General features: G+C 47.2%; 1 protein-coding gene across 1 annotated transcript in view; it reads right to left on the bottom strand.

The window, feature by feature from the left end:
- The window catches only part of MYH11 (myosin heavy chain 11), a 154,236-nt gene that overhangs the window by 72,273 nt on the left and 65,651 nt on the right, over nt 1-16,312 (bottom strand). Inside the window, exons 5-8 of the mRNA XM_054533519.2 lie at nt 13,510-13,612; nt 9,264-9,356; nt 5,653-5,716; nt 2,821-2,919 (exon numbers count right to left, since the gene is read on the bottom strand). Of these exons, the coding sequence (XP_054389494.1) occupies nt 2,821-2,919; nt 5,653-5,716; nt 9,264-9,356; nt 13,510-13,612 (359 nt within the window). The remainder of the gene's footprint in view (nt 1-2,820; nt 2,920-5,652; nt 5,717-9,263; nt 9,357-13,509; nt 13,613-16,312) is intronic.

Raw genomic sequence — 16,312 nt, 5'->3', positions numbered from 1 at the left:
TCCTTTCCCCCAGCTATTTTTTTTTGACTGGGAGTTTCACCTTTGCCCAGGTTGGAGTACAGTGGTGCAATATTGGCTGCTCACTGCAGCCTCTGCCTCCCGGGTTCAAACAATTCTCCTGCCTCTCGAGTAGCTGGGATTACAGGCACCCACCGCCACGCCCAGGTAATTTGTTGTATTTTTAGTAGAGACGGGGTTTCACCATGTTGGCTAGGCTAGTCTCAAACTCCTGACATCAGGTGATCCACCCGCCTCAGCCTCCCAAAGTGCTGGGATTACAGGTGTGAGCCACCGTGCCCAGCCACCCCCAGCTATTTTTAGTTGAATCAATATATAAGGCTCATATCACAGGTTGGCAAATCTGGTCCCCTGTTGTTTTTGTAAATAAAGTTTTATTGAAACACAGCTGCTCTGATGTCCTTGTTTATTTCTCATGACTGCTTTCTCACTAGGCAACAGAGTTGAGTAGTTGCAACAGAGGCCATCTGGTCCTTAAAGTCTAAAACGTTTACTACTGACCCTTTAGTGAAAATAGTTTGCCAACTCCCTTTTTATTATGACATTAATTAGATATTCTCTGTAAAACTGTATCCTACGATTACATTTCCTTTGTTGTTGTTCAGCTTCTCCCCCACCCCCAACTTTATAATTGCCTTTCTTTCTCCTGCACCATTTGCTTTTATTATACCCTCCAATACATCAAGGATCTTCTTCCAGGTCAATCTTTAATTAGGCTGGATTCGGTTATACTTTTGGAGAGACATCAGCAAGATATTTTTCTTTTAAAATAAAGGTCTTTTATGGGTCAAGTCACTTGGAAGTTGCTTGATAAACTCGAGGTTAAATTGACCGAAGACACCAGTTAACTCAAACTTTTGGATTAACTTGAAATGCCTGATTCAAGTCACGAGGATTGAGGTCTTGCCAAGACTTCATTATCCCGAGTTTGGATGCATTTAGGAATATTTGGTTCTCTCTAAAAGCCTAACATCTTTCCAGTTCTATCATCTAGAATACAAAGGGCCCCTGGGAATTTAGTTGTGAGCCCTATACTTGCCCATTTCTGGAAGACCAGAGGCAAAGCACAAAACTGGAACTCAAGGTACCAGACAACCAAACTGTTTTCTCTGGTGCCAAATAAAACGAAAAGGAAAGTCAACATTTTTCCCTGGCCCATTCCACAGGGTCCTGCACTGTAACTGCTAATATACCATGTTTGCTGGTACATAAAAAATCCATTCAGCATTCTCCGTTTACCAAAAATTGCTCCACCTCACATCCTATCTTCCTGAAAGCCAGCCATTAAGGAAACTTATTTTTATTTTTTGAGACAGAGTCTCACTCTGTCGCCTAGGCTGGAGTGCAGTGGTGCTATCTCAGCTCACTGCAACCTCCACCTTCTAGGTTCAAGCGATTCTCCTGCCTCAGCCTCCTGAGTAGCTGGGATTACAGGTGCCAGCCACCACACCTGGCTAATTTTTGTATTTTTGGGGAGACAGGGTTTCACTATCTTGGCCAAGCTGGTCTCAAACTCCTGACCTCAGGTAATCCGCCTGCCTCTGCCTCCCAAAGTGTGAGATTACAGGCAAGAGCCACTTCGCCCCACCCCGGAAATTTAAATAATGGATAATGCCACCCCCTAGTAGCTGAGCTCTACAATACACTCCGACACAACGAAGTTCTGAGCTCACACAGATCCTTTTGGTTACTGTCTTAACCAAAATAACTAACCTTGGGCCACAAAAGAGATGGAAAGCAAAGTCTGTATTGTTCCTATAAAATTTCAGACTTAAAACTTATTACTAACATGTAGACTCTACTATGCACAGATAGTCACTGATCCATTCCTTTTTTAAGCTATGTGATTTGTATATATTTTTAAGAGTTAGTAAACAACTGCATGTCCAGAACTCATAACTTCCTACTGGAGTTGGTATACAGTGTATTGTATTTACATAAAAAAACATTTTTCCCTACAACAGAGGTCAGCAAACTTCTGCACACTGCCTGTTTTTGTAAATAAAGTTTTATTGTAACACAGTGATGCATCTGCACTCACTGATTTATGTGTTGCCTATGTTGATTGGTTTATGTGCTGCCTGTGCTCATTGGTTTATATGTTGTCTGTGTTCATTGGTTTATGTTGCCTGCGCTCACTGGTTTAGGTGTTGCCTGCGCTCACTGGTTTATGTGTTGCCTGCGCTCACTGGTTTATGTGTTGCCTGTGCTCCTTGGTTTATGTATTGCCTGTGGCTGCTTTTGTATTACAATGGCAGAGTTGAATAGCTGTGACAGAAGCCACCTGGCTTGCAAAGCCTGAAGATTTACTATCTGGCCTTTTACAGAAAAAGTTTTGACCCCTGTTCTACAAAATCACTGGCAAAACATGTATAATGAAAAATGCTTAGTCCCGCTGCCCCTGCAAATTCCTTATAAAACCAAAATGCATCTTTATATTTGCAAGTTTTATAAATTGGCAAGTAAGGCAAATGTCTTTCTCCCTTTCCTTGAAGGCATAGATTGTGTCTAGTTGGACTTGATGCTCTCTGGTCTAATTAGACATGAATCATTAATGATCTAATGTCTAACTGGAGTTGATGGCTACTATGTCACATAGTAGGTACTCAGTAAATGAGAATGACTGAACACAAGCCACACTCACTCACTGTGATGAGATGAAGAACTGCTCATATGTCACTCACAGACATGGTCCTTTCTGGCAGGATCTGAGACTGTTTTAATAGCCAATCCCTTAACCCCGGATTCTGACGAAAGGGAAGGTTCAAGCCATCCAATCACATGTCATTGCTAGTCACTTACTTCTCATCTTCTCCTTGGCTCCAGCAATCATGTAGTAAAAGATGTGGAATGTCCTCTCATCTCTGGCTTGGCGAATTGCCCGTGATTTTTCTAGCAGATCTGGTTTGGAGGGAGTTAGGGATTCTGGGGATACTGCAGGTGTTCCTCTGGTCTTCCACCTCCATCCCCGTCACACCCAATTCACACGGGATGACTTTCCAGTTCTGCCCCTGGGATCGGTAATGTCTAACTTTGACCATCGCCCCTGTGGACACATGGAACCACTGGGTGCTGCCAGCAGACTTCAGATGCAAAAAGAAGGGAGGGGAATAGAGTGAAAAGAAAAAGCATAAAAAGTCTCCAGGAAGATGGTAATGGTAATGAGATGTTCCCCTAACAGCCATCACCAGCAAACCTTCTTTAAAATGAGCTGTCTTCAGACATTACAGAATACAAATAATGACACCCTCTATGATCCTATGATTTATGATTCATTCCTATGTGAAACGATTGATATAAATTGTCTCACTGAAGCCTCACAAAGTATGCTAGGAAGTAAGTGCAACTATTATCGGTGTTTTCAATAAGGGGAAACTGAGGCTCAGAGAAGAGAAGTCCTTTCTCAAGATCATACAGCTAGCAAGTGGCAAAGCTGTCTTCCATGTTCTCCGTTCCAAGAGTGGGGTCTGATGGGACGGAGGGGAGACAGACCGTAAACACGCCACACTAATTAATTTCAGGAGAGCTGCTCCGCCATGGGGGGTGGCAGGAAGGAGAGTAGAGGGGAGGGCAGATGAGGCTGGCATGGAGATCACAGGGGCCGGGGTGATGGGAGAGGGCAGCTGGGAGGCTGGGCTACTGTACTGGGTGGATTTCCACAGCACTAAGCGTGATGGTGCGGGATGATGGGGCTACATCAGCAGACCTTGTCTTCTTCAAGTCCTAAAGCCAGCTAGCAGTGCCTGGGCTACCACAGCCCATGTCCAATCTGGAAAGCACTGATTTTCAGACTTTCTCATGGTGTACACGGGTACACACACACACACATACACGTATGTTTGAGCCAAAGTCTCGCTCTGTCACCCAGGCTGGAGGGCAGTGTGTGATCTTGGCTCACTGCAACCTTTGCCTCCTGGGTTCAAGCGATTCTCCTGCCTCAGCCTCCTGAGTAGCTGGGACTATAGGTGCATGCCACCACGCCTGGCTAATTTTTGTATTTTTAGTAGAGACAGGGTTTCACCCTGTTGGCCAGGCTGGTCTTGAACCCATGACCTAAAGTGATCTGCCTGTCTTGGCCTCCTAAAGTGCTAGGATTACAGGTGCATGCCACCACACCTGGCTAATTTTTGTATTTTTAGTAGACACAGGGTTTCATCATATTGGCCAGGTGGTCTCGAACTCCTGATCTCAAGCGGTCTGCCCGCCTTGGCCTCCCAAAGTGCTGGGATTACAGGCGTGAGCCACCGTGCCTGGCTGAGATGTGTGTTTCTAAGGAGCTCCCAAGTGATGCTGATGCTGCTGGTTTGGAAACATACTTTGAGAACCACTGATCTAAAAGGAAGGCTGAGGACAGAAGGTCAGGGCTATGCCTGGGGCTTGCTCTAAACAAAGGAAATGGATTGCTGAGAGGTGTGTGCAGGGCTGCAGGACAAGAGGGCCCTGGCTCTGGACTTGACCGAAGCCTGGCAGCCTTCCTACCTGCAGGATGGGAATCCTGGCTGGTTTGGGCAGATTAAAGTAGAAACGTAGAAAACATTAAGTTAACACAATAGCCACCACCTATGAGATGCTCACTTTGGGCCCAGCACCATACCAAGGGCTGTGCATATTATTATGCATATTATTTCATTTAACCACTGCACCAGCTCCAGAAAGTAGGTGCGATCACCCCCATTTTACTGAGGCAAAACTGAGGCCCAGAGAGCTTCAGTGATTTTCCCAAATCCCCACAGCTTAGACAAGTACAGTGGAGAGGAGGCCACTCCACAACACACCCTCTTATCCAGGGCACATAACGTGGACAAATGGGACCACTAAGTGCTGCTAGAGGACCTCAGGTGCAGAAAGAAGCTAAGTCAGCCCCCCAGGTCCTATTCATTGCCAAGCACGTGTTCCACAGGAAGCTGTGAACACGCGACACCCTTGAGCCCTAGGGCCGCCTGCAAAGCTCCTGAGGCTGATCAGTCACTGAACTCTAGACCTGGTCGTTCCCCCACGTCCAGAAATTTCTAACTTGGCTCCACTTCACCACTCAGATTCATTAAAGAGACGCTCTACTTGTTCCTTGCGATATCAGCATTCTTCTGGGTAAACTCTGTTTTCATCAATTTCCTACCTAAGAAGTGGAGCCGATCACAGACCAACTCTTTAAGAGGACAACAGGTCCAGAATTTGGCCTCGGACAATGGCTGAATAAGGATGAAGTGAAGATCATACAACAGACACTACGTAGCCAGCCCTTACTCTGCACCTTGCATGCTGCCTAGAGCTTTATATGAGTTCATTCACTCTATTCTCACATTTCTATGAGGCAGGTACCATTCATTATCATCCCCATTTTGCTGATGAGGCACAGAGAGGTGGAGTAACCAACCCAAGGTCACTCAGCTAAGGGACAGGTCATTTGAGCATCACATGCAGGCTTAGGCTGCTTGTTTAGGGTTCAAACCAGGGGTCCGGTCCACACATGTATAACCACTGCACCACAATGCCTGCTGTTAAGGGGAGATTTGTTCTGGAAGAAACCTAAGAGGCTGGAAAGACAGGGGTGGCTCTTGGACTCTCCCAGCCTCTGGGCAGGAGATTGGTAGGGGGCAGGGGTACCCGTTTGGCCCAGACTCAGGGAAAGGATACAGGTCTCAATGTTGGCTCCCACGATGTAACCCGTGACGTCGAAGTTGATGCGGATGAATTTGCCCTGCCAACAGGAAAACACAGTTCAGGCTTTGCTGCCCAGCTTCAGCCTTTAACCCCACGCTGTGGGCAAGCAGGAGGGAGATGTTACAGAGGACGCGGGGGTGGGGTGGGGAGAGTCTTGCAAATGCTCAGAACCCCACAGGTCAACTTGTCAGGCGGAAGCAACATCTGATCAGCTGAAACCACCCCAGGCCTGACAGCAACAGAATGTGTAAAACATGTTCATAGATCAATTTCATTTGGCTCTTGCAATGACAATAGTCCATCATGGCTATCCCCATTTAAAAAATTTTATTTATTTATTAGAGACAAGGTCCTGCTCTGACACCCAGGCTGGAGTGCAGTGGTGCAATCACAGCTCACTGTAACCTTGAACTCCAGGGCTCAAGCAATCCCCTTTTCCCCATGACCTCACCCTCCCAAGCAGCTAGGACTACAGGCACGCACCACCATACCTGGCTAATTTTTAAATTTTTTTGTAGAGACAGGATCTCACTATGTTGCCCAGGTTGGCCTCAGACTCCTGCACTCAAGCAATCCTCCCACCTCAGCCTCCCAAAGTGCTGGGATTACAGGAGTAAACTACCACACCCAGCCCACTATTCCCATTTTAAAGCTGGGAAAACTAAGGCTAAAAGAGATCAAGTGACTTGTCCAACGTGACATTGCTCCTGAGAGGTAGGGCCCTAAGCAGAAAGAAGGTTTTTCCATATTCAGGGGCTGGAGGGCTCCCTCCCCAGGCCCCATCCTGCTCCAAAACATGCTGCATCCACATCATCCAACTATGGATTAAACCTTTTCTGTGGGACAGGTGAGTATGCATTGGCCACACTGCCCAAGCAGGCCCTGTGTAGGATGTCCTTTGGGCAGGAATGGCTCATGTCCCTGACCCTAGAGGCTCAACAAGTATCTCCAAAGATGGCCCTATCTACCTGCCTCACCTAAGCCATGAAACCAAGGATGGAACCCAATCCTCCTTCTGTTGACATCAACCCTTTGCCTGTTTCCTCAATAGGCGAGACAGGATTTCATCCTTTCCCCATCATGACATAACATGGTGGGAAGTGTTGGCGTGTGTGGACACAATCCCCTAGGCTTGCTCAGTCCTTGACAAAACCTTCAAATTTTCCCCACTGGGGAACATGCAGTAGAGTGATTTGGGATGACCATATCCCAGATGGAGCCAGGGAGAGCCGGCTGGTCACAGGCAAGGCCCAGGCACCTTCTTCACTCTCCTTCCCAAGATGGCAGGGACGCCAGTGAGTGGAGGATGTTTATAGGGATTTGTCTTACACGTGCTTCCATTTATGATGGGCTAGAAACATTGCACAGAATTGGAACGTGCAAACGCAGTGCTTCTCAGTGGAGGCGGCACATCTGCTATGGAGATTTTGGAAATCGGTAGAAGCCATTATCTGGCTTGTCACATGATGGTGGGGGCCACTGCTGTTAGTGAACAGTGGGGCCAAGGATATTTTGGGAGTCCTGCAATGACCTGGAGTCTCTGATGCCAATCCTTGTCTATATCCCTTATGACTCTTCCAGTGTCTCACCTGACACTCATGGAGGTAAAAATCTGTTTGTAATTAGCCAGGCTTAGAACCTAACCTTTATGCCTTTAGATTTTTAATGCCTTTTTTTTTTTTTTTTTTTGAAACAGAGTCTCACTCTGTCGCCCAGGTTGGAGTGCAGTGGTGTGACTTTGGCTCACTGCAACCTCCATCTCTCCGGGTTCAAGCGATTCTCCCACCTCAGCCTCCCGAGCAGCTGGGAATACAGGTGTATGTCACCGCGCCCAGCTAATTTTTTTGTTTTTAGTAGAGACAGGGTTTCACCATGTTGACCAGGCTGGTCTCAAACTCCTGACCTCAGGGGATCTTCCCAACTCAGCCTCCCAAAGTGCTGGGTTTACAGGTGTGAGCCACTTTGTGCCCGGCCTAGATTTTCATGCTTTTAAATAAAAGCATTAACAAGTGTTTAAAATGTTGTTCTAATACAAGAATACCCCATCTGTGTGACTCTAGAGAAGATTTTTCTTTGGTTCAGCACTTCACTGAGAGTCAGTTGCCATTCTGGAAAATCCCATGCCAACATCATCAGTGCCTGAACTTGACCCTTTTCCTTGTATTTGTAGCTGTCACAGTGGATAGACCTAAGTGTCTGTCTCTTACTGTGTCTTCTGTTGGTGTGGCCTGGCCCAAACATTGATATGCTGAAATGAACTTTATTTTATTTATTTATTTATTTATTTATTTTTGTAGAGATGGAGTTTCTCCATGTTGCCCAGGCTGGTCTCAAACTCTTGAGCTCAAGTGATCTGCCCACCTCAGTCTCCCAAAGTACTGGGACTACAGGCATGAGCCACCTCGCCTGGCCTGAAATGCACACTTTTATTGTGAATTGTCTTATGTTATTTCTTCATATTCCAGTTAGGGCATTATGCTGATGTGTATTCATCTAATACGTGTAGGAGGTGATACTATCTATGATTCTAATTTCGGGCGAGGAAAGGAGACATTATGTAATTGTTTGTTTGTTACTAAAACGGGCCTTGGGGATGGCAGGGTCAGGGACCACCATGTGAATATGCTCAGCAGAGCAGAGTTTTCTGGAAAGAGTCTTTCACAGGGCCCCATCTCAGTGAGCAACAGTTCAGAGACCCCCTTCTCCTGGAATGCAGAGGCAATTTTTCCTTCATCTTTTCTCACTAAAATATCTTTCTGACCCTCCTACAGAGACAATCACTTCTTTTGTACAATAAAACCATTGTTGTCTATATCATCAACCACCCACTTTCAGAGTTCCCCTGTCCCTGTTGGGCTCAGGCAAAAACCTTTTGCTTTGGAGCCTGGGGGAGTGTGTGTGAGAAGGTAGTACCCCTGCCTCACTTACTGTCTGTTCTTCAATTGGAAGAACCAGCTTCATGAAGGCTGGAACCATATCTGAACTATTCATCGCAATCCTGTGAGACTCGCTCAGTGCCTGGTATACAGTAGGCACTTAATAAAAACAGCAAATGAGAAAAAAACAGAGAATGGTGGTACATGTAAAAGTACCTACCAGAGTAATTGTATACAGTAGGTACTAAGTATTTCTTGGAGGAGGTGTGTGCCTGGTACATAGTTGGCACTCAATTCATGTTTTGTCACATAAAATGGTATTGGATATAAGGGTCTAGCATATACCAGGTGCTCAATAAATAATTCTTTAAATTTTATTTTAATAATAGAGATGGGATCTCGCTTTGTTGCCCAGGCTGATCTAGAACCCCTGGGCTCAAGTGATCCTCCCACCTCAGCCTCCCAAAGTGCTGGGATTACAGGTGTGAGCCACCGCACCAGGCCAATCAATATTTGTTGAGTGAATAGTGAATAAATGAATGAATGAATGAGGGAGTGAGAGGCAGGAGCCCTTGCAAGATTGTGAGGTACAGCCCATCTCTCCAGGGTCAGACGCTCCTCCTACCTCTGCACACAAACACTCTGCAGCCCCAGGCAAGAGATGACACCAAAGCTTTTCTGGAAAACCCACGTGGCTTTGCTACTTACGAATCGTGAGGAGTTGTCGTTCTTGACTGTTTTGGCGTTGCCAAAAGCCTCCAGAATCGGGTTTGCTTGTAGAAGCTGCTTTTCCAGCTCTCCCTAAAATTCATTCACATCTAGTTATTGGAGAAAGCAACCTAGGTCCTGACAGATCTACCTTGGATGGATGTTGTCACAAAACTCTGCCCTTAACCCACAGGTTCTCTCCTATCTCCTGCCTCCTCTTAGATCCTGATGCTAATGTTCAGATTTACAGGAGGATTTCAGAAGAGAAGCAACTGTCTGAGCTCTCTTAATAGCTAGGACATCTGCTCCCTAGGAAGGTCACTTTTTTCAAGACTAGGGCCTGCTCATCTGTGCAACATCACTGCCACTCAAAGCCACTGCCTTATACAATGTTGGTGATGCCACTTACATCATGATGAATGGTGCCCCCCGGAGTTGTGCAGTGCACCACCTGTCTCACTGTACATGGCAGTCGTGCTGCTGTTCATGTTTAACAAGCAGCCTTCTTCAAGCTAAATCACTACAATCCTTCTTCTGATTATTTTAGTGCAATTTTTTTTTTAAGTTGCAATTTTTCCTTTCTCAGGACTGGTTTTCTGAAGTCTCCTACAGCAGACAAGTAAGGAATGCACAAAACCCACCAGGAATCCTCTTAGCGGACTGCAGAATAAAGCTTCAAAGCAGGTTGCCTGAGCTCCATTCATTGGGTTAAAGGCAGCTGAGACCGTACAGAGCCCACCGGCCCCCTCTGCGGGGATGCCTGTGCGCAGACGCGGTCACGTGATTAATCATGGCAGGAAAGGGCCAATGTGTTAAGTTAAGCTGGGAAAGCAAATGAGCTGCTCTTGGCCTAGCCCTAAAACATGGCGGCTGCAGATGGACCCCGAGGCCTCCAGGACCCGGATTCTGGGAGTTTTTCTCCTTGTTCTCCCTCCTGCCTTCCCTTCCTTATTTTTCCAGGCAGCAGGGCTGGGCTGGACAGGAGCCGGGAAAGTGTCTAGAGGGGACAAGGATGGGCATGGCTTCCTCCTCATTCCTCCACATGCCAGGAAGGCATCAGGGTACCTGGTCTACAGGACAAAGCAGGAAGCTGCTATTTGTTTCTGTTTTGATTTGTCCACACATCCTCCTTTATGTAGCTCCCAGAGAAAGATGAAGCAAAACCTCATCCGCATACAAATCTCAGCCACAAGTGGAATCACCACAGCTGAGACCGGTGGAAATTTACAAGGAGCACCGTGGGCATTTCTTTGTTGGTGGGAAGACGACTAAAGGAACACTTTTGTTCACAAAAACTTGGGGTCTCCATGCTCTCTGAAAAAGGCTCCCTTTCTAGAATGGGGATTCTGGCAGGTAAGGTTGAAAAGTCTTGGCAAGAGAGCTTTAAATGGGGGCACCTGGTTCAAACCCTTCATTTTATAGATGACGCAACCGTAGCCCCGAGAAGTTAACTGACTCGGCCAAGGTCACACAAAAGCAGATCCCAAATGAGAACTGTAATTCTCCTTCTGATCTGCAACACGGTCACCCAGGGTCTAACTAAGATGGACTGAATGATCTTTTTGGGAGCCAAGGAAGACACCTGTGGGTTTCTTCTAGGCTGGGACCCATACGTCAGCCCCCCAAGCTCTGTGTTAGAGAAGAGTTTATATATGCACAGGTCCAAGCAGGACCAGGTTATGCGTTGCGTAGCTGGGGCCTTACCGCGCCACCAAAGCTAGTGCATCGCGACCTCCAAGACTGTTTCTGGAGGCTTGAGTCAAGCAACCAGCATGCAAGAGACAGACACGCACTGCACACGCATGCACAGGGACACACTGGTGCACCAGGGACAGGGCTAAGGGAAGAAACTTAGGGATGATGGCAGGGAGAGAAGAGGGAGGCATGCCACAGCTGTGCCATTGACTGTCCATCGAGCCAGGGAAGCTTTGGGGCCTGACAGTCCTACAACACTCAGCCAGATGGGGCAGACGTCTCTGTCTAGGTTGTTCCAGTCAAGGGTACCAGGAGTAGATGCTTTGAAGGGTGCAGGGGTTCATTCTGAACCGGAGAAATCCATTTCAGGCTGGAGCGCAACCCTGGGGACTCCAATAGGAGTCCCGTGGGTGGTAAATGCACCCCCACACCCTTCCCTGGCATCAGACACCCACAGGATGGTATCTTGGTGCATTTACTGATTGAAGTTGTGAAACTCTAGGGCCTACCCCATTTCTACCACCAGCTACGGGACTCGGTGGGTGCAACAGGATCATGCAGATCTAAATTCACTCCGTGCCTCCCTTACACACCAGGAAAACACTCTCAGTTACTCACGTAGGCAAAAGATGGGCCTTGCTGTGGTTGAACAACACATTGTAAAACAAATGTCAGTGTTATTTCCATCACATGGACATCAGGGGCTGGAGAATATATGACTTTGATCCCCCCCAAACAGCCTGGAGTCCCCCAGACAGACAGGTCAGCTTCTTTTCCTTGATACTGTTTCTTTTCTCTCTGTTTAGCTGCAGGAATGCGATCACAGCTCACTGCAGTCTCAACCTACTGGGCTCAGGCAATCCTCCTGCCTCAGCCTCCCAACTAGCTAAGACTACAGGCATGCACACCAGGCCCAGCTAATTCTCTTGATTTTTTTTTTTTTTTTTTTGTACAGACAGGGTCTCACTATGTCACCCAGGCTGGTCCTGAACTCCTGGGCTCAGACCGTCCTCCCACCTTGGCCTCCCGAAACACTGAGATTACAGGCATGAGCCCCCATGCTCAGCCATTCCCTCCTTTTTCTAATTTCTTAGAGATCCAGACATTTTAAAGGTTTTCATAATTACTGGGGCCACATTAGGCTCCTTAAAACAGTATCCAGTGAGACAATGTCTGAGATGTGTTTACACATGCAGCCGAAACAAGCAGCACATAGTAGGCCTTTGATAACAATGAGTTGTTAGAAAGTATTATCTCCTGTGTTTACTTTTTAGGGAAAGGGAAGGCAGTGGAAACTTGTATTTAAACTGCCATGCAGCCTTTGGGGCCGTTGTTCCCACTCACTATGGCTAGAAACCAACTTGCCAGAGACAATTCTAGGATGCTGAATCTTGAGTTTCCTGCATTTGTTTGGAGAAGGAAGTTCTCCAAAGCCACGACCAGTGCCCATCCTAGATCTCCAAGGGCCTCCAGACAAGCCGGCCATGGTGGCTGCCCCAGAGTCCCCTCTGAGGGCGCAAAGCGATATCTGAAATGGCGAACACTGGAGACACCCCACACCGTGGTCAGATCTCCATCCTACCATCTTCCCACCCACGAACCTGCAGACGGAGGCGCCGGCCAGTCCTGGTGGCCCTACCACGTGCCCCCCTCCTGTGGGATAGATGGGGCAGGGCTGACACACGAGGAGGAAGGGAAGCATGGGCCCTAGAGGAGATGACTGTAGAAACCTGCTCTTCTTTTCCTCCCAAGCTCTTAGTCATAGTGTGTCATCTCTGTATATTTGAGGGATTCTTTGACAACTACGCTCTCTTCCACAGGTCCAGAAGCTCAGAGAAGAGAATAACAACATCTCTCCGACTTATCCCCAGGTCCCCACCCCAAGTGGTGCCTGGCACACAGTAGGTGCTCAATCCACAGTTACTGAATGGCATTGCACTGAAGCCCACGGGCCGAGTGATGCCAGCATCTCCATCCCAGGGACAGGGGGACACATGGAGGGATCCGGGAACCCAAAAGGTACCTTAACCCCTGGGACGTTACAGAGATTCACTGAAAGGAGTGCTTCTCAATCTAGGGCAACTGTCCCACCCCAGGGGACATCTGACAAAGTCTAGAGATATTTTTGGTTGTCACAACTGGAGGGAAGGGGGCTATCGGCATCTGGCGGGTCGAGGCCAGGGATGTTGTGAAACATTCTATGAGCCACAGGGAAGCCCCTCCAAGGAAGAGTTATCTGGTCCAAAATGACATCAGTGCCACCACTGAGAAGCACCGACGTGGAGGAAGATCTCACTGTGGAAGGAAAGGGCTTATCCTCATTTCACAAAACAGGCCCCCTTCTGGAGGGATGCTTCTAGCTGAGCCAAGAAATCACCCATACTCAATAGGCCTGCTTGCCAAAAAGACGGTCCCTCTTTGAGTCTTCAGGGGAGAGGTAGTCAGCCAGGGCCTGAGTTCTTGCAACGATGTTCTGTTTGTATCTCAGTTGGGCTGCAAGCTGGAGACTGGTTGGCTAAATCATGGCCTCTGATTGGGAACTGCCACTCACCGTGATACTTGTGTCTTTCTTGCCCTTGTGGGAGGAGGCCACCACGGCCAGGTACTGAATGACCTTCTTGGTGTTTTCAGTTTTCCCGGCTCCAGACTCGCCTCTGAAAGACACAGGAACATCATCTATGCACACGTTCCATGGTGACCTTTCCGCAGTTCCACGAGCCAGGCAGGACAATAATGATCATCACCACCATTTCCCAGAGGGTGAAACAGAGGCTCCCAGAGGGGAAGTAACTTGCCTAAGGTCACATCTCTGGTAGTGAGCTGAACTGGGTCCCCAGCCTAGGTCCAATGCCCAATCTATTCCTTCCAAGAGGACATAGAAAAGAATTCAGATACAAAGAGTGAAAAGGTGGGCCGGGCGTGGTGGCTCATGCCTGTGATCCCAGCACTTTGGGAGGCTGAGGTGGGAGGATCATTTGAGCCCAGGAGTCTGAGACCAACCTCAGCAACACAGAGAGACACTGCCTCTACAAAAAAATTTAAAAATTAGCCAGGCATGGTGGCACATGTCTACAGTCCCAGCTATTTGGCAAGTTGAGGCAGGAGGATCACTCGAGTCCAGGAGTTCAAGACCAGCCTGAGCAACACAGCGCAACCCTGACTCTATCAAAAATAAGAAAAATTAACCAGGCATGGTGGTGCATGCCTGTAGTCCCAGCTACTCAGGAGGCTGAGGTGGGAGGGTGGCTTAAGCCCAGGAGTTTGAGGCCACAGTGAGCCATGATCACACCACTGCACTCCAGCCTGGGTGACAGAGAAAGACCTCATCTCTAAAAAAATAGGGTGAACAAGAAAACCTTAGTTTTCTTACATAGGTCCAAACAGGTTTATTTGGAATCATCTACTTTTTTTTTTTTTTTTTTTTTTTTGAGACGGAGTCTCACTCTGTCCCCAGGCTGGAGTGCAGTGGCACAATTTCAGCTCACTGCAAGCTCCACCTCCCGGGTTCACACCATTCTCCTGCCTCAGCCTCCCAAGTAGCTGGGACTACAGCCACCCGCCAGCATGCCTGGCTAATTTTTTTGTATTTTTAGTAGAGACAGGGTTTCACCATGTTAGCCAGGATGGTCTCGATCTCATGACCTCGTGATCCACCTGCAGACATCATTAGCATTGCTAGAAATGGAAAGACCAGGCACAAGGCAGCCTTCAAGAAAGGACTTAAGTGCCTCTGGAGTACCAGGACCTAAAGTTTAAGAAGCTCCCTTATGGAAAGAAAAGTTTACCAAAAAACCAGTTATCCCATTGGTCACTGGGCAGATGCAAGCCCCTTTATCCTCTGAGGAATCCCACCCCATGTATCAGGAGGCTAGCTGATGATCTCAGCCAAGTATCTAAGAATAAGCCCAGTTGAAGTAATTCACACTAAAGTGTAAATGACTGATATGTTTAGATCAGCATGACATGGTTTGTCTTATCAAAAAAGTATGTATTCCTGGAATATGAAGGTAGTTTTTTTTTTTTTTTTTTTTTAACCAAGATGGCTTTCGTGAACTAGCTGCCTGTTTTGGCCACCAGAATTCATCACAATGGAACGGCTCCATCCAGATACTGCCTCTATGTCCCACCACTCCTAGTGAAAGATAAGGACAGTGCCTTGACCAAAACTTCACTTGTTTATCGCCTTCTTCTATTTTTCAGTTTACTTTTGTTTTTTGTGTTTCCTTTCTTTGCCTTATCTCTCTTATTTTCTGAGCTCACTTAATACTCTAAAATATAAGAGAGTTTTGTTTTTTTTTTAAGTTGGGAAAAGAATTTGTTCACCCCGAGGTCAGCCCAAGGTTCTCTGTGCTGAACCAGTGCCACCAAAGCTAGTACAGTCTCTGCTCTTTTTCCTAATTAGGAAATAAAGAAATTAATTTTCTCTGCCAAGGGCCCATTAATAACTTGGCTCATGGCTTAAAAAAGAAATAGAAGAAAAGAAAAAAGAAAGAGAAAGAAAAAAAAAGTGCCCCAAATTGCTGGGCCTAATCCTACAGTTCCCACTGTCCAGAAATCAAGTGTCTGATGGCCAAGAATGATGAAACATCTTGCAGTGACTTTGTGCGGTCCCTTCCCTTCCTAGAGGCCTTCCTTCCCAATGGTCACATTATTTCACATGGCCTCAGAGGCAGTTTATGAAATGGGGACCATGAAGGCATCACCCCATTTCCCCAGAAGGGGCAACTAAGACCTGTGTGTGTGTGTGTGTGTGTGTGTGTGTGTGTGTGTGTGTGTAAAAGAGGAGAACTGGCCAGGTGCAGCAGAGAACTGGCCACGTTTATAATCACAGCTACTCAGGAGGCTGAGTTGGGAGGATGCCTTGAGGCCAGGAGTTTGAGAGAAGCCTGGGCAACATAGCAAGATCCCATCTCTTAAGAGAGAGAAGAATTGGCATTTGTCATTGGGGGGACATAGGGGGAAGGGTCCCTTTGCTAACTGCTGTACATGAATTATTTCCTTTATCCTCTTCCTGCCTCCATGTTATTATAGAAGGAAGAGTCTTGCCCAGAGTGGGTAAGCAATTTTCCCTAGGTCACACAAGAAAGAAGGGATACAGTCAGAATGGAAAGTCAGGTCTCTGATTCTAATGCAATCAGAATTCCTTTTACTACATTTCACCAAGTTGTTCCATGACACAGGCCCAACCCTCTAGGGACTTGCTTTCTAAGGCCATAAGAAGGACAGGGAAAGGGGAATTGATATTTGTTGAAGGCCTACACAGTACTAGGCTTTGGGCTCACAAATCTTTTCATTTACTCTACCCAGCAATCTAATGAGAGAGTTATTAATTATCCCCATCACCCACCTGGGGA

Source organism: Pongo abelii, chromosome 18 (genome assembly GCF_028885655.2).
Source record: "Pongo abelii isolate AG06213 chromosome 18, NHGRI_mPonAbe1-v2.0_pri, whole genome shotgun sequence".
Taxonomy (NCBI): domain Eukaryota; kingdom Metazoa; phylum Chordata; class Mammalia; order Primates; family Hominidae; genus Pongo; species Pongo abelii.
Note: the sequence above shows the minus strand (reverse complement) of the source record. Positions and strands in the feature narration are given on the sequence as shown.